The 25,562-nt window shown below is 37.6% G+C and overlaps 1 protein-coding gene across 1 annotated transcript in view; it reads left to right on the top strand.

The window, feature by feature from the left end:
* The window catches only part of VTN (vitronectin), a 100,170-nt gene extending 74,721 nt beyond the window's left edge, over positions 1–25,449 (top strand). Inside the window, exons 7-8 of the mRNA XM_044054393.1 lie at positions 9,930–10,082; positions 24,975–25,449. Of these exons, the coding sequence (XP_043910328.1) occupies positions 9,930–10,082; positions 24,975–25,312 (491 nt within the window). The 3' untranslated portion in view covers positions 25,313–25,449. The remainder of the gene's footprint in view (positions 1–9,929; positions 10,083–24,974) is intronic.
* The last annotated feature ends 113 nt before the right edge of the window (positions 25,450–25,562 follow it).

The raw sequence follows: 25,562 nt of genomic DNA on the forward strand, positions 1-25,562 counted from the left end.
GTTTCATTGGCTAAGTTGAAGTACTGGGTGTATAAATTGGATAGCATTTGATGTGATTACCAATTCCAAAAAGGCGAAAGGCCGAGGTACCAGAATAAAGTTTTATGCTGGTTTAGATCCTGTGGTGTTTGTGGTCCCTATGTTGCAGTTCGGTTTGATGTTTATGGTAGTCTTTAGTAGACTGGCCAGACATAGGGCTTCAGCATCAGGGGAACCTTTATGTTTTGAATACTGCAGCAGTAACCGTAAGGGCATCTATTTTTATAACAACTCCTGAGCACAAAAACTATTAGCACAATGAATTAGACGATAGAATGTGGAAAGAATTGTAGGGAGCCTATGACAAGAAAAATAACTAGAGATCCTATAGAGATATTGGCAAAAGTTCAGAAATTGTATGAAAATTTGTATAAAGCAGAGGTACGCAAAAGCCAAGAAAAAGCACACATGGAAATATCTTAGGAAGATTTACATATACCAAGGTTATGTGAAGCTCAACAATTAATAGCTAAGATGAAAAGAGATGAAAAAAAAAACATTGATGCATAATGATGCAATAGGCAAGTAAGTCTTCAGTAGTGGATGGTATTCCTGTGGAAACATGACTGTTAGGAAGGAAGGAAGTGATAAAGATCTAGAAGGCTTTGTTCAAATACCAGCATCTTGGAAGAAAGTAGTGGCTGCATTAATAAAAGAGAGTACAGACCTTTCAGATGCAGCTTTATACAGACACATTTTCATTTTAAACCATGATTATAAAGCATTTATACCTATATTAGCTAAGAGAATGGCAAAGATATTAACAACCTTGATAGCTATAAATCAATGTATTTGTTTGGGGGGGGCAAACATTTCCTAATATTAATGGAACAATGATGATCCAGAATGAATTGGAGTGTACGAAAACACTGCTCTTATTGCTAAGTCTTGATGCACAGGGAAGCATTCACTACTGTTAGCTGAGAATTTATGAGCAACACAATGGTAGCATTTGAGTTCTCTGACAGAGTAACAAAAGTATTTCCAAGGAGGATAGATGATGGGTTGGAGGCAAGAATTAGAGTGGAAGGGTTACTCCATAACAAGCTATGTTTGAACAGATGAAACAAGAAGAGGTGTTATCTTTCTGCTCAGATATTTACTTTATTTAAATCCTTAGCAAAGGAAATATGGGAAGTACAAATAAATTCTAGGATATAACTGGTATGGTAATCAGGAAAAGTTATCCTTTTTTTGCAGATGATATTTTGTAGTTGATAAATACAGATAAGGGCATTTTGGTGCTGTGGAACATTTTAAGATGGTTTCATGTCATTTAAAGATATAAAATAAATTAATTTAAAACAAAAACAATAGCAGTAAACTATGTGCACACATGAATTGGCTCAGTAACATCCATATTTATTGGGATATGATAAGATGAAATATTTATCTGTGCAATATGTATATATGTTCAAAGAAGCAAAAATGAGATACTCCAAATATTAAAAATGTATGCTCTTGGTTATGAATATGGAAAGTAATGTACAAGCAACAGAAATGTTTTTCGTCCATTTGGTGTAATATATAAAGATCAGGTATAGTTTTAATCAACCAAAGGAGAAGGTGTGGATGACAACTAATGTATAGTTGACATAATTTACTGTGGAAGCAAAGTGGGCAAGAGGTAAGAAGAAGAATAACAACCATACATGATATTATATTCATTAAATAGAGGAAAGTATTCTAAGGAAAATGTCAGTGTGAGAATGGAGAAAGAAAATGCTACCAATAGGGTTGACTGCCAGTAGGGGTATACAAATTAAGCGAGAGGGTACTGGAATTTACTGCAGAAAGTTAGCAAAGGGACTGAGATTTGGGGAGGAAATAACACAGGAGGGGAAAAGTAATAGAGTGGAATGAGGCTAAGCAGGTGTTTGGTCTGTAAATTAGAGATTGCATTCCCTATCAGAGATTGATAACAGAGTTTAGACAAAGATAAATGAATACAAAAGAGTTAAGTGAAAGCCCAGCTTTGTTAGAGTTTTTAGCTGGGGTACCTGCCTTCCAACAAGCACCCTCCCCACACTTTCCTTCATAAAGACTAAAAAGAGATATTCATTCATTACTTTTGCCTTTTCTCAGTCTTCTGCGATCTCCTTCCAGTTTTGCTGAGCTTGAATTGGTCTGCTCCCTGTTCTGCTCTATACATTTGAATAAACTTTATTCCCCATTTTTAGTCTCTTCTGCCAGTTTCCTTTTGACTTTTGTCTTTAATGCTATTTAATTTCTGTTTACATCTCTGTACTGTATCTCTTCCACTGTTCTGACCCTCTCTTCCACCTCTTGTGCTCCCCATCTTTTGCTCTTAAAGTTAGCATAATATTCCTGTGTGGTAACAATGGTCTTTTTCTTATGTTTTCCTTTATGCTTGCTTTTGAAACCTTTGTCCAAATTAATGAATATTTCATCACTGACCCATTCCCATAGCTTCTTTACTCCTTCACTCTAACTCCTGAAGACTTCATCCCTGTCCCATTCCCATAGCTTCTTTACTCCATCAGTCTAACTCCTGAAGACTTCATTCCTGTCCCATTCCCATAGCATATTTACTCCTTCAGCCTAACTGCTGAAGACTTCACCTCACCTCTGTCCATTCCCATAGTTTCTTCACTCCTTCCATCTAACTCCTGAATACTTCATCCCTGTCTCATTACCATAGTTTCTTTACCTCTTCAGTCTAACTCCTGAAAACTTCATCCCTGACCCATTCCCATAGCTTCTTTACTTCTTCAGTCTAACTCCTGAAGACTTCATCCCTGTCCCATTCCCATAGTTTCTTAACTCCTTCACTCTAACTCCTGAAGCCTTCATCCTGTCCCATTCCCATAGCTTATTTACTCCATCAGCCTAACTCCTGAAGACTTCATCCCTGACCCATTCCCATAGCTTCTTTACTTCTTCAGTCTAACTCCTGAAGATTTCATCCCTGTCCAATTCCCATAGTTTCTTCACTCCTGTACTCTAACTCCTGAAGACTTCATCCCTGATCCATTCCCATAGCTTCTTTACTCCTTCACTCTAACTCCTGAAGACTTTATCCCTGTCCCATTCCTATAGCTTCTTTACTCCATCAGCCGAACTCCTGAAGACTTCACCTCTGATCCATTCCCATAGCCTCTTTATTCCATATGTCTAACTCTTCTTTTATGAGTTATCTAGCTTTACATAACCTACTTCCACAAAACTGTCTGCCATTATCTTTAGCTTTGTATTCATTGCCTTTCCTGTACTCTAAACAATGCAGCAATATGTCCACTTTTGGATAGGAGCCTGCCACTAGTCATGCTGTTTAGCACAGATGTTTAAGGCTATGAGCTTAATCTTGTAGCACTGGGTTTGATTCTGTCAATCACCATTAGCCTACCATGTGGCTGTGAACAAGTCATTTATTCAGACAGTATTCCTAGGTCTCCCCTGAAAAGAGTTGTCTATGCCTAGTGATTGTACCCATTCAACAAACAACAAAAAATACCTTTCACCTAGATATCCTTGACCTCTTCTACATTGGTGAGGACTACATACATATTTTTGTCCTTTCAAGAACAGTTTTCACATGTTTATTAAATGTTAATACACAAGGCACAGCAAAACACTATGACTAAGCACTTTCACCTCAACAGGCATCATCAGAGTCATGTGCTTTCATTCAAACACACCTTAAATACTGAACATCACTTCCACTTTTCCAGTGCCTTCAGATGTTTAACCCTTGCCATACCTAAACATTTTCAATTCTGCTGATAATTTCACTTAGGTCAAGAAATACAGACATAAAAAATGCATGAAGTAAAAATAATGAAAAATAAAGAATAAAACTTCAGAAAACTGTAATAATAACAGACTTAAACATCAAATATATGTACTATTGTGGCTCAGTCTTACAGAACTAGCAAAATCACAATCAACAAGATTTCTAAAAACAGTAATTCCATAATGCTTACATGCATGTCCATAACCTAACACAGTTTCCTCTTTTGTTTTAACACACTGGCTATAGAAATATATTTATTAATTCTAGGTTCCACTTTGGTGTTCAGTCTAAGTTGCCATTTAGTTTCCTTGATTTCTATGCCTAACTTGGGGTCACCCCCTCTATCTTCTCTGTAGGACCTATCAATTACAAAAAACAAAAATCTTTAGTTTAAGTTTAAGGTGCAAAATCAAGATTTCAATTGACTCCCATGCTTACTCTGCCATGGACTCAGACTCTCACAGTCTGCTCCTGCAAGACTCAGATTCTCTGTGAATGTAAAGCTGTTCCTTCTTCCCATCTTATTTTTTCTCTCCCCCATTCTCCTGTCCTCTTCCTTTGATGTGTACTGGAGGCAGTAAATTATAGTGACCCACCAGTACCTTCCCTTTTCTCTTCCTTAACTGCCAATTGCTTAACACAGGTTCTGGCTCTGCCTGCTTTCTACCCCATTCATGTATGAACATGTATGAATACTTTAATCAATCGGCTTGTATTTTCCAACATGGACATTAGAATATTTCAGTGTTCCTGTGGCAGATCTTTAAGGTTTCCCATTGTAACCATCTTCTTTTTCCCTTTTCATTCCTTATTCAAATTTCAAACTCATCATCCTTTTTACTTGCACTAAGTAGCCTTCATAAGACAGTGATACACCAAATTCCCCCTAACACTGCAAGCAACGTATCACTAGTAAGCTTACCAATGGCTCCTTACCCTGTTATCCCTCTTTTTTTTGTCCTGCCTTTTCCTAACTATCCTTGACCAGTTTCTGCATCTTCTATCACTTCCTCTCAGACTCTACCCTCATGTATAAGGGCAGTCCTCCATCTTTGCCTACCTTGTCCTTGCCAATCATTCTGATCCCCAGGGTCACCACATCTCATCCCCTCCATACTTTGGCCCACATCTCTATTATCCCAGCTATTTCAGTCTCACTTCTCACTTGTAGCCCTTCCAGCTCTTCTTTCAAGACTTCTTGAATTCCTAAACACAACCTTGATTTTATATTTCCTGTCTCCCTTATTCTTTTTATAACGTTTACATTTTGTCATTTCATTGTGCCCTTCATTCCCTTTACCATAGGTGTTATTAAACATTTACTTCCCTTTGAACGCTTTGCTAGTGTCTTTCTTTTTCTTCTTTTCCTCCAGTATATTGTTTTCCTGGCTCCTCATCCTTTCTTCTGCTGTTGTTTCCCCCATCATTTCCACTTTCTTTCTAATGTTTGTGCTGTACATTCTCCATTTATCTAACACTGCCTTCTTTCTGGTTGCTACTAAATTATACCTTTTCTATGCTACTGTTTCCTGTCTCTCCAGTTTGTATCATACCTTCCTTGATATCCTTCTACTGCCTTCTTGATGTCTTCCTCCACTGCTTTCTCCCTTTCTAAGTAACATCTCTATTACTGCTCCTTGTTCTGTTTTTTTTTTGTACAGTCTTCTGCCGCTCTTTCCACATTTCAGTTCTGTTTAAGTGCAGAAACATCTTAATATACCTTTAAAGTCCCTGTTCTTTACAATGACATTCAAAGGGAACTGATAATTGAGATGGAGATACTCCCTTCTGAAGAGTTCCTAACAATCACATGATCTTCCCTCACATAATCTGTCCCAGTTCTCTGCTCCACACCCTATTTTCTGAGTTACCATTTGAACAATCTAATCCTCTCCCTCTTTGTGTTGATGGATTTTGGCAGTCTTAGCACTCCTGAAGATGCTGCCATGCTCTCCAAGCCTCTATACATTGCTTCTGCCTTCTTTATCCTCTCCATTATCTCATGTATAGTCCATTTTGGCAGGTCATTATGGACCATTATATGCTAGTGTACCTGTCCCTTCATGATCAGGTTGGTCACTAGGCTTATCTTGGCAAGTTTTATGCCTGGGACCATATCCTGTTTCATCAGACTTCTGCTTCCTTCCTGATTTCATATTTAAAGCTAGCTGCTAGTGATCACGTTTCCCACTACTAGCACCCACTCTGCTTCTCCTTGACTAGACTTGCCTGTATCCGATCCCAGTGAGCTATGCCTGCCTTGTTCCACCTCTTCTGCTTCACCTCCTTCTGACTGCCTCTTCCCCCTGATTTTCCCTGTGCCTAAGTTTCAGCCTTTCCTTCTCTGTTTTCTTCTTTCATGTTCACCCTTTGATGCTGTTCCCTACCTCACTACCTCTGGCCCTGCATTCCTTTCTTATCTCACAACTGCATTTACCCCTGACCCTTCTTATTCCTTAACAGTGCTCTACTGTCTGTTGCTACCACTAGTTACTCTTTGTACAGTCTCTCTGTCACTTAGCCAACTGCTTCCTTGTTTTCTTCTCATCTGATGATATATTCCACTTATGTTCTAATGCCCTTTGTTTTATCTCTTCTTACCCTTTGCAACCTAGTCCTGTTTCTTATCCTTCTGCTGCCTTATTTTTCTATCCACTCACTGCTGTTTGTCTTCTGACTTAAAAAGTAATGTCCAGTTCAGCACTCTAATTCTCCCTGCATTTCTGCTATTCTCCTGAAAACTCCACATCCTCAACCACCTAAGGCCTCCTGATCCACAGCCTGAGCATCTCACATAGCTTTATTTTTTCCTTCTTCAATAACCTTTTCTGCTCCCTTTCTCCTTCCTCATCCTAATTCCATTCTTAGATCAGTTGCCTTTTATAATTAAGTCTATTTATTCATTCGTCTTTTTTACAGGGAATGTCTGACTGGGCAAGGCCCATTTTATCAGAGGCCCTGGAAGAAAAGTTCTAAAAAATGACATTTACATTTGCAATTTGATGACTTATGATAAACAAGAAGTATATTTACAATAGCAATACTTATGGAATATAGAAGTAACAATGCTAGAAGTACATCTCATTAAAGAAAAAACCTGCCATTGGCAGCCATTCAGCAGATTATACATCTTCTTCTTCTTTTGGCTTTTTCCGGTTACCTGTCTGCTCATAACTGGCAGTGGAGTTTTATGGTGTTGAGTTGCCAGCCCAGCACCCAACCTTCCACGGAAGGCACACACACACACACACACACACACACACACACACACACACACACACACACACACAAGCCTAAGGCCAATTTACAGTGTCCAATCCACCTACAGCATGTCTTTGGGATGTGGGAGGAAACTGGAGCACCTGGAGGAAACCCACGCGACCACTGAGAGGACACACAAACTCTGCACAGAAGGCACCCCAGCTGAAAATCAAACCAGAGAACCTCCTGCTATGAGGCGGCAATGCTAACCGCTGCACCACTGTGGCCAAACAACTGCTGCACCACCATGGAAGCACAAATGCAAAATAAATAAATAAATTAAAAATTAGATGCCAGATAAGACAGGTCCCATCACAGAACCCTGGGTGACTCCACTGGTGACTGGTCTCTTTGTGGAGTTAACTTTCCCATTTTGATTTCTTGTTTCCTATCTATGAGGAAGTTGGCAGTCCACAATTGAATAACACAGGAGAGCAGATTATACATCTCGGTTTAAAATGTTCAAAGTATATTGTATCACAGACACCTAAAATAAACTGATTTACCTAGGACTACTAGGCCTTTTAGGGGTGTTCTGAGAACACTTATGTTTACATGCTTTGCACAGTCACAATTTGAAAGGTCATTTATAAAGTTTACATTTATATATAAATACTAGATACTATTTGAGTTTTATATTTTCAGCAAACAGCCACACTGTAGTTTGAAATGTATCAGCATAAAATTATCACAGCATGTATGTCAAATAGAAGACAGGTACTACTTAAAGGATCAAACCAATGAATGCAATGGTAATAGTAAAGTATCACTTTTGTCACTTTTGTGAATTTTTCACCTATATAAATTCTACTTCTGAATATTTAAAATTTACGGAAGTTCACAACACTCAGGGAGTGCCATACCTGGATACCTTGATCTCTGTAGACAGTGATAGTTTGAAATCCAACATCTATAGGAAAAATACTTTTTCCAATTCTTATATAGAATATCACAGCTGCCATCCTAGAAAAATGAAATGCAACATATTTAAGGGTCAATGTATTAGGGCCATGCGCATGACTTCTAACAATTTAGATATGATTAAGGAAATAGAATTTATCACATCTTTGTTTCTGGAAAGAGGTTATGCCGTAGATCTAATGAATAATATTTCTAGCTACATAGTTGAATTAAGGGAAAGTAGGTACACCCCATTATTAGGATCTAATACACCCCTTGCAACATCTGAAATAGGCCCAAATGAGAACACAGGGGGAGTTATCAGACAATATAATAGAGCCTGCATTGTTGAATTTGGCCCTTTTAGTAATATTATCAAAGACATAATAACTAGTAATTGGCACATTTTAACATGCCAGAATGAAATTTTGGACAAGGTAGGCAGTAGACCAGCATTTGTAAACAAAATGGGAAGAAACCTAAAATACTTATTGGAATTATCAAAACACACACACACTGAACGCAACTCACACACTAGCAAGTGTGGTGCTTGTAATCAGTGCTCATTTATTAATGAGAACGAATGCATTAAGTTAAAAAATGTCAATAGGTCTAGGATCTTCACATCAAAGGGAAATTGTAAATCTAAGATGCTTGTATATATTGCCACATGTACGGCCTGTTCCGCTTTTTATATCGGAAAAACTGAGAGATATTTCAAACAGAGAATATATGCTCATACATACTGTATAAAAAGGAGAGACAACAAAAATGCCTTGGCTAGGCATATTATAAATAAAGGGACAGGGCATTCGTTCAAATTTGCCATTATAGAAATAATTAAGAAAAACCCTAGAGGGGGCAACATTAACAATTATTTAGCTTATAGAGAACTGTACTGGCAGGTGTACACGGATGCCACCTCTTCACCAGGAATAAATGATTACCTGTCTATCAAACCATTACTTTTGTTGTAACTATGAATATAATGGCAATGTAACACACACAGCAGGTTATGCCACAAAGTTTAAATATCAACTCAAACTAGTGATATACTGTTGAAAAGATTTTAAACATTTCACAGAGTGACTCATTATATAAAATTTTATTGTACTATAGTTCATTATTGATTTTGCAAGATGAACTAAAGCAGTTTTTTATTACATCTAGGATGAATGAACTAAGCTATACTACTGGTATTACAGCAGGAGTGCATTTATTCTTATTGAGATGTTTAGTATATAAAAAATATGTACTTCTACTTTAAACAAGTGATTGCTTTTTAATGCCATGCTTTTTGGCGCTTTTTTTAACATAAACGTATGCAAAGCATTTCTCTTAACTGTTCTGATGAAACTCGCTGTGTGTAGCGGGTGAAAGCGCTCAACAATTTGTCTTCATTTGGATTAAATCATCTTTGTTTTCAACCGGTTGGATTTATTTTGTTGAACTGTGTTATCTGGTGGATAGAACCGTTTGGATTTTGTACAGTTCAAATAGAAGACAGGTACTACTTAAAGGATCAAACCAATGAATGCAATGGTAATAGTAAAGTATCACTTTTGTCATAGTAATGGCAGAGTCTGTTTCAAAACTCTACTGTTATAGTGAGTAACCTTATCTAACTACATTGCAGAATGTTACCATGTTAAATTCTGTTCACATGCATAAGGAATGAACATGGTTTAATACACAACAGGATATAGTTTTACATTGATCCCAGTGGTATTATATACATATAGTTTAGGTTTTCTAAAACACTGCCTTAAATTTATCCTTTGAAATGTTTCACTATGTCAGTTAGCAAATCAGTCCATTTGAAGACCTGCATTTTACTTCAGTGGAAGGAATAGGAATCTGTCATTATGCAATACATATAATTATCAAATAAAATGTTCATTTGTACTCTCTAAGGAGTGCCAGAATGTTGATAAATATTTATTTAGCTTTGTCTGCATTCTTTTTCCTAAATTAGGTGAACAGTACTGGCAGTATGATTTTGTAAATCAACCAAGTTGGGCAGACTGTGAAACAACCTCTCAGTCTTTAGTGTTTGACCGGTATGCACAACTGCAAGGAGACAGTTTTGAAGATTTATTTGGTCTCCTGTTTGGAAGTCGGTTTTCCGGTAAGTGACCTCGTTTTGAAGCAGTAGACCGTTTCTCATCTGTAGGGATTTTTACATTTTGTTTAATTAGTCTGCACCTGTACATACCGTTGGCACTCTGAAGGTTCCCCTGGATGTAGTAGATGTAGAAAGTTATCTGCTAGTCTGGGTATTGACAGCCATGCCATCAAATTATATTTATTGAGTATAGTGAAATAAATTGTGCTAAACCATAGTGCCTAGTGAACTAGTGTCCAGAATACAACAAAATACATATCGAGTGTTTGTATTCATTAATCAGTCCAGTTTATTTTAACTACTCACTCTTTCAATCTGAACTATAAGACATAGCATTGAACTGGCATGATAGCAATTTATTCTCTTGCTCACAAGATATGATTATTCCATGAAAGGCATGAAGGCATAAAGGCAGATAAGCATGGTCATAACAAGGGGAAGAACAGTAGAACAGCATGGTCATTACTAACAATGACACACAATGATAGAACAAGGAGGTTGTAACGGACACTGAAATGCATTGACAGTGCAGTGAGGCTATAACAGAAACTGAGGCAAAGTCTATAATAGGCACTTAGACTCAGTGGAAACAGTGAGGCTTTTACAGGCACTGAGATGCAGCAAACGAGCAGTGGGTGTTACAGGCAATGAAATACAATGAAAGAATGGTGAGGCTGTTACAGGCATTAAGATGTAGCAACAGAGCAGTGAGGCTGTAACAGGCACTGAGATGCAGTGACAGAACAATGAGGGTTGCAGGTACTGTGACACAGTGACAGAACAGTGAATTTGTACCAGGTACTGAGATACAGTAACAGAAATGAGGCTGTGACAGTCACCAAAATGCAGTAACAGAGAAGTGTGGCCATGGCAAGTAGAGGGCAACAGAGCAGTATGACTCTAACATGGTATGATACATAGTGACAGAACAATGTAGCTACATGCAGCACTGAGATGTAGTGGCAGAGCACCGTAGCTATAACAGGTAGTGAGACACCCTGAAAAAGCAGTGTGGTAATTTTAGGCACAGTAGCACAGTGACAAAGTAGAATGACTAGGACATGTGCTGAAACACAATAAGTGAGCAGTGTGGCCATGAGAAATACTGATATATATATATATATATATATATATATATATATATATATATATATATATATACAGAACAACATATTAACATTAGAGAATATAGGAAAGTGACGACAGTGTGGGACCAGAGCAGATGCAGATATACAGTGATAGAATAGTATAATCATAATAGGCAGAAGGAGATGCAAAATGATAAGGCAGCATGGCCTCAACCAGCACATCCACATAACTGACCAGGTCAGACAATAAGGCACAAGTGAAAGAGCAGCCTGATGATGATGGCTCCGAGTCACATAGGTAGAGCCATACATAACAGGCGCTGCGACACATGTGACAGAACTAAGTAGCTCTGACAGGTATTGAGATTTGAGACAGAAGTTACCTACCATTGTGGCCTTAACAAGCATAGATCTCAAAGTGAGAGACCAAAGTGGCCATGACAAAAACTGATGTATAGACAGTGAAACATAGTACAAAGCAATATGTAAGCAGTCAAGTTAAAGCCATCTGCATTCTAACTTGATGTAGTCATTGTAGCACATACATGAATATTAGACTTCAAAAACGCATTAGTTGGTAATCAACCAGGTTATGCAAAAATCTGAGGAATCAATTCAGAAGGAAAGGAGTATAGAATATTTTGAATTTAATGATAATTTATCTGGGATGACATGTTTACCTGACCATGCTTATTTCAGACAAATATGAGTGTTTATTTATGTATTTATTTTTATTTTGGGGGGGTTGATTATTGAGGACATTAAGGTCAAGCTGGAAGGCAGCCTAAATTTAGACTAATGCCTTACACTTGTGTTCCACAATGGGGGTTTTTGCATGCAAAATGGTTAGCTTGGAGTTAGGCCAAAGACAATGGATTGGTTATATTAGACAAATGTTAACCATGAGCAGAAGGTGGTGCACACTTTCCCGTATGAAGAAATCAAGGAAGGGAGAGCCAAGATATGAGCTGCCCTGCCACAGAATCCAATGACTGACTTAAGTTGCTTACATTTCTTTATTGCAATGTTGCATAGGAACTAGAATAATAAAAGAAAGAATATGAAGATAGATACCAGCAACTCTAGCCATGTCTTCCCACTACTTACATTAAGTAATTAAATGTCACTGCTACATATTTAACAAGCAATGAACATTTTAAGTTTTAGAATAGTTGCAAGCATTTTAATCTTTCTCTCTCTCACTCTGTCTCTGTAATATATTACGTATTTAGTGGTTAAGCCTAGCTTGTCCATTTTGCTCTAGTATTCTGTTTCAGTTAACAACCAGATTCTTTATTGCACTAAAATAAATAATGATTTATCTTCTTGTATTATAGACTTTATATCAAATTATGCATATTGTTTCCACCATATTTGTTCAGATGTATTACCTATAATGTTTTTATTTCTGCTATGTGATATCTGTGCTCCAACAAAGCCAGGGCCATTGCTGAAAATAATCTTCAGACCAGCCCACTTATATTATTATCAAATAGATAAATAAAATAAATAAAGAACATGATCTACGTTGTGAATTGTATGCACTTTATTTGCTGCTTAAGCACATTCAAATGCAAGGATATTTTCTGACAATAGCCTCATTTGTATGCACGCATTGTTTATTTCACATTCTGTTCTGTCTCTTAAGATTTATATTTAGTTATCATTCATTTTGCATACTGTCTTGTTTCTTAACCTTTGCTATAACGTTTCTCCATAATTACACTGTTGGACTGATTTTCTCAACTCAGCCATATAGTCAGTTACAAATTCAGCTGATTGTATAGTAGAAGAGCCCAAATCTGTAGCTCTGCATGATACGGTAGTTCTATCAGTTTTCAGTACAACTAGCACCAGAGTAGCCCATTCTGAAAACTTTACTGTTGTAGTTATCTTCTTTATTATCAGTCTTTCCTTTCTTCTGTGATATGATAATGTAATGAGTTGTTATGGGTATGAAAGTGTAGATTTAACATCTGCCAGAATATAAATATTACCTGTGATTCCTTGTAAAATACCTGTTTCTTCTTTAAATATAGTTTTGACTCTGTTGCTTCCTCATGAATGGTATTTTGTAAATGTATCACTATCTTTTAGAAATAAAATTTCCTAACATCATTTTGCAGCTGCAGATCTCCAGCTAAGTATAACTGTGCCCTATTGCATTTGTGCACATTTTGTTTCCAGAATTTCCATCTACTTACACTTCAAGAAATCATCTAAGGCACACAAGGTCTCTTTCAAGGCAGCATGAGAAATGAGTAAGGTGCACAAAATCAGATTTACTCAGTCATCCATCCATTGAAAAACCTTCTCTGTTAAAAAAGAGCTGCCCAAAGGTGATAAGACATTGTGACACATTATATCTAGTTGGACAATAGTGTGGAGTTCACCCTACCATAACAAGGTGGTTAACTGCTTCCCACTCAAAAATTGTTTTTAAGTTAAACAAAGTTCAGCAAAACGAATATCATGAACCATGTTCCACAAAGCTGTGTTTCAATTGTTTGTAGTTTAACTCACTTTTATATCTCTTTTATTCCTTTTCATTCTTTTACTTGATAAATATAAAATTGTCTTCTTCAGCTTTCTTTATGTAACTTTCTTACAAACACTATTTCATCTCAGCTGCTACCCACTGAATGATTTAATTTGTTCTGATAGTTTTATACAAATATGGTCTTCATAGTTTTAGACTTTGTTCTTTCCAGTTGTCTGTGTAGAGGAATTATAACCTTTTTCTCTCTGTTATTATTTCCTTTCCATGTATATCTTAACAATTTACTGATTTTGTTATTATTATATCTTAGACACAAAAGCAAATAACCTTAAAGTTTTCAAATATATAAGTAATATAAAGATCAATAGGAAAGCAGAAGGAGTAATACTTTAAATAGCTCAACACACACACACACAAGCAGCTTCTGATAAATATGTACAAGACCTAGTTAGAACTAACTAGTTTCATTAGGTTATACTGAATAAACAATGCATCATTGAAATGTTTCTTTTGTGGCACCACTTAGGTGCATTTCATATGAATACACAAGATGCTACATGCTTTTAGTTTAGAAATGTTCTGTTTAGTATCATACATTGTAAACAGTGAACATTTTCACTGGTACACCAAATATGTCAGTAAGATAACAGACTTCTTTTTATTAAACAATACAGTCATCATTTTGTGATCTGCGCATACAGTAAAAACATGACTGTACAAATATTTATACATTCTGAATTACAAAATTATGGCTAGTCCTTGTTTATGCAGTTGCAATATATTTTTAAACAGGCATTAGCTTAAAAACGCAATTGTTTATCACTGACATAGAGCACTCTGTCTGAATGCATGGTTCCTACAGCATATGGAGGACCACGAAAGGAAAGGGTCAGATCTATCAGCTGAATAAAGAACAAGCACATCACCTGACCGTGGCCAAACTTTAGCTTTTGAATTGCCATTTCTTGTTCATTTCCCCATATATTTACATTACAAAAGGATAAAAAAGGCTTTAACAACATTGCCAGATTTCCTTAAAATATTATAGTAAATAATAAACACAAAAATGATTTCTGCCCAGTAACATTTGATGGAGATGTTTTTTCTACATTGTCTTTTACTTTAGTCTCTTCAGAATGTAAGCCATATGCATCTACACATGTGTTTGTGTGCTTCAACACATTTTCCTGTTTGATTTGTGGCAATAAATACTTTTAGTTTTATTTCGGACTCTGGCCCTTATTTGGTACTCCAGTGAACTTTTTTATAGCTGGTGAATCAAAGAGCAATGAGAGAGGCCACTGGAATCCTGCAATGCACAGGTGCTAATACATCATAAATTATTAGAAATATTGAGACATAGGCTCAAGTGGATGAGTAAAAGAATGTCTACTTTGAAAGAAGGGAAGATGCTTATTGCTTCCAAAACATAAGCCTGTGGTTCCATATCATAAGTATGACTGTCAAGAGTTCAAAGTCCTCCTGAATGAAAAACAATAATAAATTCAAAGTAGATTTCTACTCCTGTGCTCAACAGAGTAGGCAAAGCCCATCCCCATGCAGAAGTTTACCCCATGCATACTTTATGAGATTGTTGACCCTTGGGGAAAATTGGATGCCACATTAAGTGATATTCAGAAAGAATGTTTTTTGCATTCATTGGCAACTATAGAAGAGACCAATGCACAGAGAGCGTGCCAGCTCTGAATGTTTCTGTCTTCTGTCCTACAGTTTTTACAAACTATACTGCACAGAAGCTGCGGAGGTGAAGAAGTAGGCCATCAGAATTGTTTTGATATCTAAATTGCTGCTTTCTTATGACCAGCAGGCTAAACAATGTTTCTCATAGGCACCCTAAAATTTTAACTAATTATAGAAAAGCCTCAAATGTTTCCTTTGTATAATCTCATCTTCTTGGAATGCAACTTCAGTACACTGAAACTCGTGACTTTGATGCCTTAACCAAAACTTTAATCACTTATAAAGACAATTACAGTTCTTAATTTCTGACCTGTAACTGCCTGCTTGCGTCTACTAAGCAGGTCATAGGTTATGTGGCAATAGCCATTCTAGGATTAAATTGAAAATTCCACATGAAATTACTCAAGTAGTGCTATTGCAGTGTGATCCACTATAAGATTTTCTTCCCATCAGTGCACATTTACCCAAATTATTCAACAATCCCTTTAATGATAGAAGAATCCCAACAATCTCTTCAAGAGAAATCTTTCCACATAAAATCTCCATGAGTTCAGGTAACCATGGATGCATTAGGGACAGTTGCTTATTCCTATATTCGTTCAACTCTGGACATGTAATTCCACTATAAAGTGCACTCCTATATCACCAAGTTGGCAATAAGGACAGTTTTCAAAGCTTCATACTCTTTTCTTTTCTTTTCTCCCAAGATGCACTATTCACCTAGCTGAACAATATAGATGTTTCTGGAAACAGCAACGAGCAGGGTCGTATAGACTCCTAAACATTATGCAAGGAAGTAGCCCATAACTGCCAATAGGCTGCCTCCAAAAACATATTCTTCATATACAAGGACATTCATTTTTCCCTTTTTTTCTGGGGAAAATGCCAAAAAATCCAATATTTTGACTTCTGAATTTTGTAAAAACACAACCTTTTTATGGAATCTGACATTTTAGGCCAGAGCAGTCACTCACCATGTCCTTCATTTCATCTTACATTTACTCTTTAGGGCAAACCATTCATTCACTATAGTTTGTAGTTCTTATATTTATTATTTATAACACTATTACTTGCTTTATTGAAAATTGCACTTAGAACTTGCTTTAACATTACCCATATGATCAATTCACTAAACACTACAATGGAATCATGGCAAAAATTGGAAAATATAGTTCAAAACCATAGCTTTTTATCTCTTGGAAATTGAATTGAATTTTTTAAGAACCATAAGTCAGTGTTTCTGATCATAGTGTGTCTGGGAACTGAAATACTGTGTCAGACTTACTTAGCAAAACTTTTGCTTTCTGCTATTTGTGGTCCCTCTACAGGCTTCTTTTAACTGCCTTTTTCAAACCTACATTTTCCTTCTTGCAGACCTACTTACTTCCCCTAAGAGCACTGGATTCCACATATACTGTTCTCTTCTTCCAATTCTTCAGAGGAATTCTTGAGATTCTGCTTTGATGGACTTTCTCTTTCCTCCCTACTCACTTAAGCTACACTCTTATAATCTCCTTCTGTCCATCCTTCTTCCATCTATAACCATAATATGACCACCATCTCCCATACTAAGCCATGTCTCAATTTCCTCTTACTGTTTCTAATCATATAATCTCTTATATCTCTTTAAAATATCTTATTATACAATTCTCAGGGCTCATTTATCACATACTACTCTATGTAACAAACATATTGAGTTTTTCCTCACGTATTTTCTCCAACTAGTGTTGTTGTTTTTCATTGCACTTAACTATGAAGCATACTTTTGATTTTTCACTCTTATGATTTGTAGTATAACATGATACTTTGTGATTTAAAATGTCTGCCTCGATTTTTTGTGGTGTAACATGATACTTAATCAATTTAAAATGTCTGTACTTGATTTTTGAAAGATTGTGATTGAGGAGCTTTTCTCCCAGGGCCTCCACATAAAAGGGGTATGTTCTGGCCCAGTCTGACTTTCCTAGTAAAGAAATGCCAAATAAATAAAATATAAATAAACTGAAACTCCTTTGCATAGCTTTGTTACTTTCTCTAATTGAAAGAGCTCATCTCAACACATGCTTCCAAATGACCAAGGCAACCATAATTCTAAGACATGCATTAGCAGTTGCAATGTGCCTTTAGAAGTTTTCATTGCAACATCAGCCTGATTAGCTGTCTTTATCAGACAACAGTTGATTACAGATACCTTCACCACATTGTTTTGCACCTGAACATGCACTAATGGCTGGATAGTCAGGACTGCTCTCTCCCATAACTGAAATCCTTAGAATGACAAAATATTCATTGCACAATGTGGAAGCACGTCATTGTTTTCACTTACTTAAAACCCTCTCTGACATCACTCCTCCCTTAGCTTATTCTTGACTATCAAAAGAACATTCTGATAGGTCTTATCTGTGGCACTGGTTAAGTAAACCTTGCCACTTTCTCAAGCTATCAAAGAGGAATTGGCAGTAGTTGCTGTGGCTCTACTGACCTCTTTAAGTCATTTGTTTACATCCCACAGTGAAATGACCTCTCCACAGGACCTAACCTCTATGCTGGAAGTTCTCACCCTTCCCACTTCTCAACCAGTCTTTTCAAACATTAGGTAGGTACAGAAATATTTTTTCTGGTGACTGTTATTTCAATGATCTGTATTTCAGAGTTACAAACATTGATCAGACTAGAACTTTATTTTGTCTCTCATAAAGATAAGGTGTATATATATATATATATATATATATATATATATAACGTAACCATAAGTTAATTTACATTGTCTCCACTGTGCCCATTCCAGTCACTCATTCCACCTTATATTTATTTTCCTTGAATGATCTAATTGAAAAAGCCTGCTGCACACCATTGATATGTTTAGCTCAACATCTACTTAACGTTAAGCCTTGTATGTCTGATAACTAATTTGTGTACCTTTTGCACCTCTATATAGGTAATGCATTTACAAATGATTAGCTAAATGAATAGCAAGCTAACATGGGAAAAATACCTGTTTCTTTCTCCTAGGAAAATTTCCATGAGAGTGGTCTCCATCACAGCCACATTCTTCTGTAACATCTCACTTGACAGTGTTTCAGATACAACTACCTGATTGCTAGTTCACACATTTGTAAAGCAGTAGAAGCTTCTTTTCCAGAACAACGTTTCTTTTGGAAGAGTATTTCATTAGGGCACATTAGTCTAGCCTTCTAAACTCCTCCAAAGTGCCTGTTCATTGTCCACAATTCTGTCCTATACATCTGTCCTGCATCAGAACCATATTGAAGTAAAACAGTACAGTTATTTGAGGTTCTCACTGTGATCTTCTAAGCTGCTATCTTGTAGTAGGAGCTCTGTCTTCCCTCTTACACCATGAGGGAAAAAACGTACACTTATTAGGATTTTTTCAGTCTTGGGTTCCAGTATATAAGGCATTTATCTGACATATTCTCTTATCTTAATGCTTTCAAGGTTCATTGATTGCAAGGAGTCTGTTAAAGTCAATGGAAAAAACTGCAGGTGAAATAGAGGTGTTACATCACATAGGAGTGTATTCTTCATCTGGCACATAGCAGTCTGAAACGACTTGGCACCTGATGGAAAAATCATCGAGGCGGTCCTAGCATCTACTAGTGTTTGTTGCACCTGTTTCTGCTACTGCTATAGATTATACATTACAAGTGTCAACTATACCTAGTATACAGATATGTACATGGATTCAGGAATCACTTTGTATGAATTCAGAGTTAATATAAGCATATTATCACATTATAAATATAACGTATAAGAGCTAGGACTCATGGCTGGATTTTTAAATTCTTCTCAAAATAATGTAGCTACTTTTATAATAAAAACATTCCACTCATTTAGATATGGATGCTTTCTAATATATTAATGTCTTAGATGGTTGTCTGCACTCACCCATGATAATGTGCACAAAGACGTATCTTGCAGAGCATTACTGTTTACAACCTTCTTTATTTCAAGGTTTTAGTTATTCATTTTTATGCAACTACAACCAGATTACCATTTTAGCGTGAGATTATTGCATATGTTGCTTCATTTTATTTCCTGCTGCACTTACAAATCTGTTTAGATATTGCTTTTGTCTCACTGTCCACTGATACCAATACTCAAAGTTTCCAGATCATTTTGTATAGTAACCCATTGATTTAATTTAACTTAACTTTTAATTTACTACATATATGAACCGATCCTTCTCTGACCCTTTTTAGCTACAACCTAGACACAATGGTAAAAGTAAATACTATGCACATACATACACACACACACACAGATATATATATATATATATATATATATATATATATATATATATATATATATATATATGGGTCTAGGTTAGAAGATCGACAGCCGACATCACCGACAACGGATTAGCGGGCGCCAGATGATCGACACTCGGAAGACCGGCGCTACGGATGAAAATGCCGACGCCAGGGATAGTGACTTGGAAAGAAGGCTGTGTGAGTATGCGGTGGTGACGGACGTTAGGGTGCGAGTAAGGTAAGTGTGGATAGTGACAGTCTGTGGGGATAGGGGTGGGTTAAGTGAGTTAGGGTTAGGGCGCGGGTTAGGTAAGTGTGCGGTAGTGGTATTTTTGGGTTAGGGGCGGGTTAAGTGAGTTAGGGTTAGGGCGCGGGTTAGGTAAGTGTGCGGTAGTGGCAGTTTTTTGGGTTAGGGGTGGGTTAAGTGAGTTAGGGTTAGGGCGTGGGTTAGCTGAGTGTGCGATAGTGACGGACCTTAGGGTAAGGGTTTGGGTTAGGGTTGTACATAGTTGTGTGTGTGAGGTTTAGTGTGGGTTTGTGAGGATTTTGGTGTGCTTGTGTTCTGTGTGTGGTTTTTGGATAAGGGGATGTGTTTTGTTAGTTGATTGTTGTTATTGTGGTGTGTGCAGTGTATGGGGTTTCGTGTTTGTGGACCGTCGGTTACTTGTTTGTCGGGCATGTGAGGTGTCGTGTTTATGGTTTGTCGATAATGTGGTGTCGATGTTTCTGTTGTCGGTGAAAGTGGCTGACGATCTTATGACCTAAGATTTCCAATATTATTCTAAAAGTGTATTAATTCTGGTTTAAGCACTTGGGCTTTCAAGCCAGTTATTTTACATTAAGAGGGTTCGTGGTCTGCACTCTTGTGGGAGGAGAGGCTGGACTCTGCCCTTCTGAGCTGGGAATTTCTGGTTAAAGGCTTATAGTGCATGCATATCTGCACTGTTTCTTACTGAAGTTGGTGCGCCTTGTTTGCTGTGGCATAGACTGGATTCGGGCCTGCTGGATCTAGCTTTGTTTGTGTAACTTGAGCACTAATCCAGACATTCTCTAAAGTATTCAATGGTATTTATTACTGCTTGGTTGTAACTTGATTAAAGTGTAGCTATCATTCAAGTCTTTTGGATTAAGCACTTGGGCTTCAGACCAGTTGTTTTACATTAGGAAGGTTTGTGGCAAGCACTGTGGTGGCAGGACAGGTAGCTTTCATCCTTCTAAGTTGGGAACTGCTGATTGAGAGCCCAGTGTCCAAGTGTATTAGTTCTGGTTTAGGCATTTGGGCTTCAGGCCAGTTATTTTACATTAAGAAGGTTCGTGGACTGCACTCTTGTGGGAGAAGAGGCTGGACTCTGCCCTTCTGAGCTGGGAATTTCTGGTTAAAGGTTTATAGTGCCTGAATATTTGAACTGTATCTTACTGAAATTGGTTCACCTTGTTTGCTCTAGCATAGACTAGATCCAGGCCTACTGAATCTAGCTTTGTTTATATACTTGTTGTTTGTTTGCTTGTTATTTCCCTGGAAGCTAATTCACCTAATGCAACTTCTCAGCTTCTGTGGATCACTAGTGATATCTGCATTGCTTACTGTACTTATTTCCTTGTTTCACTTGAAAGAAAGTTACTGTTTGTCGTTTTGCATTTAGTTACTTGTATCACATTGCAGTCAAGTTAGCTGGCACTTGCTCACTAAAGCAATTATATAAGTCAGCACTAAAAATTAAAAGCACTACACCCTCACTCCCCACTGGCCCTTGTTTTCAATTAAGGATTTCCCAATATTATTCTAGCATGTCCAAAGGTCAGTTGTCAATCTCCTCTCGGTCCAGCTGGTGAATCTGGGAATCTTGAGGCAAAGATATAACTGACACATGTACACAGACAACGCTCCAGTCCTCCCACATAACACAAATACTTGAGATGCAGCTATTTAGCCAAACTGGAGGCTGAGCTCTCTCAACTCAGGACTGGCAAGACCAGACAGGAGGAGAAGGCAACTACACACACCACAAAACCAGCCTCACATAATGCTACCACTCCACTGAATCAAACACATAAACACACAAAGACATACTGAGGCTCTGAGTAAAATTTACCTAAACAGCAGAGGCCTCCAAAGCAGACACCCAAACAACTGCTACCTCAAGACACCCCACAAGCAACACATAAACCACAAAAGCAGTGTGCAAAGCAGTCACAGCCCTTAAGGCCAAATACAACACCAAACATACTTGTCATAGGTGACTCCATAGTCAGACACACTGACGTCCCACTCACCAGGCTGAACAAGGAGAGGGTCACAGTAAGCTGCCTATCGGTGCTAGAATCCACATAACACAAGCACTGGTCACTCCACAGCAAGTACAAATATGACACAGTCATTGTCCATGCTGGTGTGACGACCTGAGACGACCTCCCTGGACTCATGAAAAGAGACATAGAGGAGCTCTCTGATTATGTAGCCCAGGCAGGTATGACCCTAACCCTGAGCAGTATCCTTCCTTCACCAAGAATGATGCCACAATATAGAGACAAGATGATCAGCTTTAACAATTGGCTTAATGTCTGGTGTCATTCAAAGGGGATCCAGTGTCTGTCTGCCTGGGATGACATGCTTGACAAGCCACGCTTCGTCAAGGCCTTACTGTCACGGGATTCATTTTTGACTAACCAGTTACCATTTTAGCGTGAGATTATTGCATATGTTGCTTCATTTTATTTCCTGCTGCACTTACAAATCTGTTTAGATATTGCTTTTGTCTCACTGTCCACTGATACCAATACTCAAAGTTTCCAGATCATTTTGTATAGTAACCCATTGATTTAATTTAACTTAACTTTTAATTTACTACATATATGAACCGATCCTTCTCTGACCCTTTTTAGCTACAACCTAGACACAATGGTAAAAGTAAATACTATGCACATACATACACACACACACACAGATATATATATATATATATATATATATATATATATATATATATATATATATATATATGGGTCTAGGTTAGAAGATCGACAGCCGACATCACCGACAACGGATTAGCGGGCGCCAGATGATCGACACTCGGAAGACCGACGCTACGGATGAAAACGCCGACGCCAGGGATAGTGACTTGGAAAGAAGGCTGTGTGAGTATGCGGTGGTGACGGACGTTAGGGTGCGAGTAAGGTAAGTGTGGATAGTGACAGTCTGTGGGGATAGGGGTGGGTTAAGTGAGTTAGGGTTAGCGGGTTAGGTAAGTGTCGTAGTGGTATTTTTTGGGTTAGGGGCGGGTTAAGTGAGTTAGGGTTAGGGCGCGGGTTAGGTAAGTGTGCGGTAGTGGCAGTTTTTTGGGTTAGGGGCGGGTTAAGTGAGTTAGGGTTAGGGCGCGGGTTAGCTGAGTGTGCGATAGTGACGGACCTTAGGGTAAGGGTTTGGGTTAGGGTTGTACATAGTTGTGTGTGTGAGGTTTAGTGTGGGTTTGTGAGGATTTTGGTGTGCTTGTGTTCTGTGTGTGGTTTTTGGATAAGGGGATGTGTTTTGTTAGTTGATTGTTGTTATTGTGGTGTGTGCAGTGTATGGGGTTTCGTGTTTGTGGACCGTCGGTTACTTGTTTGTCGGGCATGTGAGGTGTCGTGTTTATGGTTTGTCGATAATGTGGTGTCGATGTTTCTGTTGTCGGTGAAAGTGGCTGTCGATCTTATGACCTAGAACCATATATATATATATATATATATATATATATATATATATATATATATATATGTGTGTGTGTGTGTGTGTGTGTGTGTGTATATCTCTATGTATACATGCATGTGTGCACGTGTGTGTGTGTGTGTGTGTGTGTGTGTGTGTGTGTGTGTGTGTGTGTGTAATTGCATAAAATCCAGCACTGTCGTACTGAATTATATTTCATTGGTTTCACTGGATACCAAACCCATGCATTGCTCTTACAATCTCACTCATGTAGTGGGAGAGACATAAATGTGTGTGTGTGTGTGTGTGTGTGTGTGTGTGTGTGTGTGTGTGTGTGTGTGTGTGTGTGTGCACACATCACACAGTGCACACACATACACACACACACACATATATATATATATATATATATATATATATATATATACAGTATGTGTGTGTGTGTGTGTGTGTGTGTGTGTGTGTGTGTGTGTGTGTGTGTGTGTGTTAGCAATTTAGCATAACTAGTCAATCAGCATGTTTTGGGAACTGTAAGTAATGGGGATACACAGATGAATCCATTGTAGGGCATGCAAATGTCACACAGAGTATAATCTCACACTCTGGGATTCTGAAGAAGAAACCTTAACCACTGAGCCATCATGTTGCCCCATTTGTTACACTGAAAGAGAAATCTAGACTTATACTAAGACACGGAATAGATTTTTTGTTTTTGTACTAGACACTATTACCTGACCTAGCATGTAACATGTAGTGGTATTAATGTCAAATTGCAGCCATGTTTCCACATGTACCCTCCAGGGTAGATGTTCATCAACCTTTCCTCCTCCCTACTTCTGTACCCACCACACTTTTCTTTTCTAACAATGCAAACAAATTCCTGACAAGTCAGTCCACCCATTTCCAGTTGGTTCTTCGGCACCTGGAGATCAAACTAGAGTCACTGGCATTGTGAACAGAAATACTCCTATGACAAAGGGGCAGTATATATATTTTCATGTTTTAAGTACTGATTTAATCTAATGTTGAACTCTATTTTCTTATTCCCTCCAACATGTCTGCCATTTTATCATACTTCACAATGTTGGACTGTCATAAGGAGAACTTGCTTGTGAAATACCAAATGTCAGTTGTAACTTTGTGTAGGATAAATAAATTCAAATATAAACCATTGGCTAATGCCATACTTCCTAACTGTCCCTGATTTTTAGGAAGTCCCTGATTTTGTCTCATATTTTTTCCATGTCACTCATATAATTGTCCATTTTATTGGTAAATCATAGAGGATTTCAGAAAGTCAGTAATGCCAGACATCACAGTTTCATACTTCTTATTGTTCCGAAAATGCATGTTGATACAAATCCAGCTTTCCTGTTGACATTTTAAAGTGAATTAAAGTAATATTTCCTAACTGTTCATGATTTTGGGCCTTTGTCCCCATTATTTTTTTTTGCTTTGTTCCTGTTTCTTGAGTGAAGAAGTTGAGATGTATTGCTACTGCAGAGAAGTAATACTACTCCATTTCTGTCTGAAATTATCATATACAGCGTTCAAGATGTACTAGAATCTTCAATGAGTATTTTAGTATAAGCGAATTGTCAACAATTTTATCTTGACTAACATAGCTTTCTTTATCCCATACCTACTCAGAAACAGGTGAGCATAACAGAAGCCCACGCAATATCAGCAGAGACTGGAAAGGTATCCCTAGTGGGATTGATGCAGCCATGGCTGGTAGGATCTATCTAACAAGACCATCTAAGAGCTCCAAAAAAAAATTTCAGAGAAGGAAACCCTCATGGTGGGGCCGTGAAGACCACAAACGAAGAGGATTTCGAGTAAGATCAGACAGGTCACTTTTTTCCGACTTCGACCTAAACTTTGGATCTGATTCACATGAGGAAATGGACTGGCATTTTCAGCCAACAGTGCAGTGCACACCTGTCCAGAGTGTCTATTTCTTTGTGAAAGGTAATGCATGCATTTAAGAAATGGCACAAATAAACAAAATAACTCACACAGCAGTTAGATAAATATGGCTCTATGTCAATAACACAATAAATAAAGTCAGTGAATGCAGTCTTAACTGAAAAGTAAGTCATCAAAATAAATGCACTGAACACTGTCAGTCTTGTAACTTTTGTTCTTAGCACACAAGCCTCCTCCCTTTGCTTGACACATCATCTCCCAATGTAAAACCAGTATAAAAGCCCAGAAGCATGGAGATAATGATACAGT

This window comes from Protopterus annectens, chromosome 13.part0 (assembly GCF_019279795.1).
Source record: "Protopterus annectens isolate FY-2018-M chromosome 13.part0, PAN1.0, whole genome shotgun sequence".
NCBI lineage: Eukaryota > Metazoa > Chordata > Ceratodontiformes > Protopteridae > Protopterus > Protopterus annectens.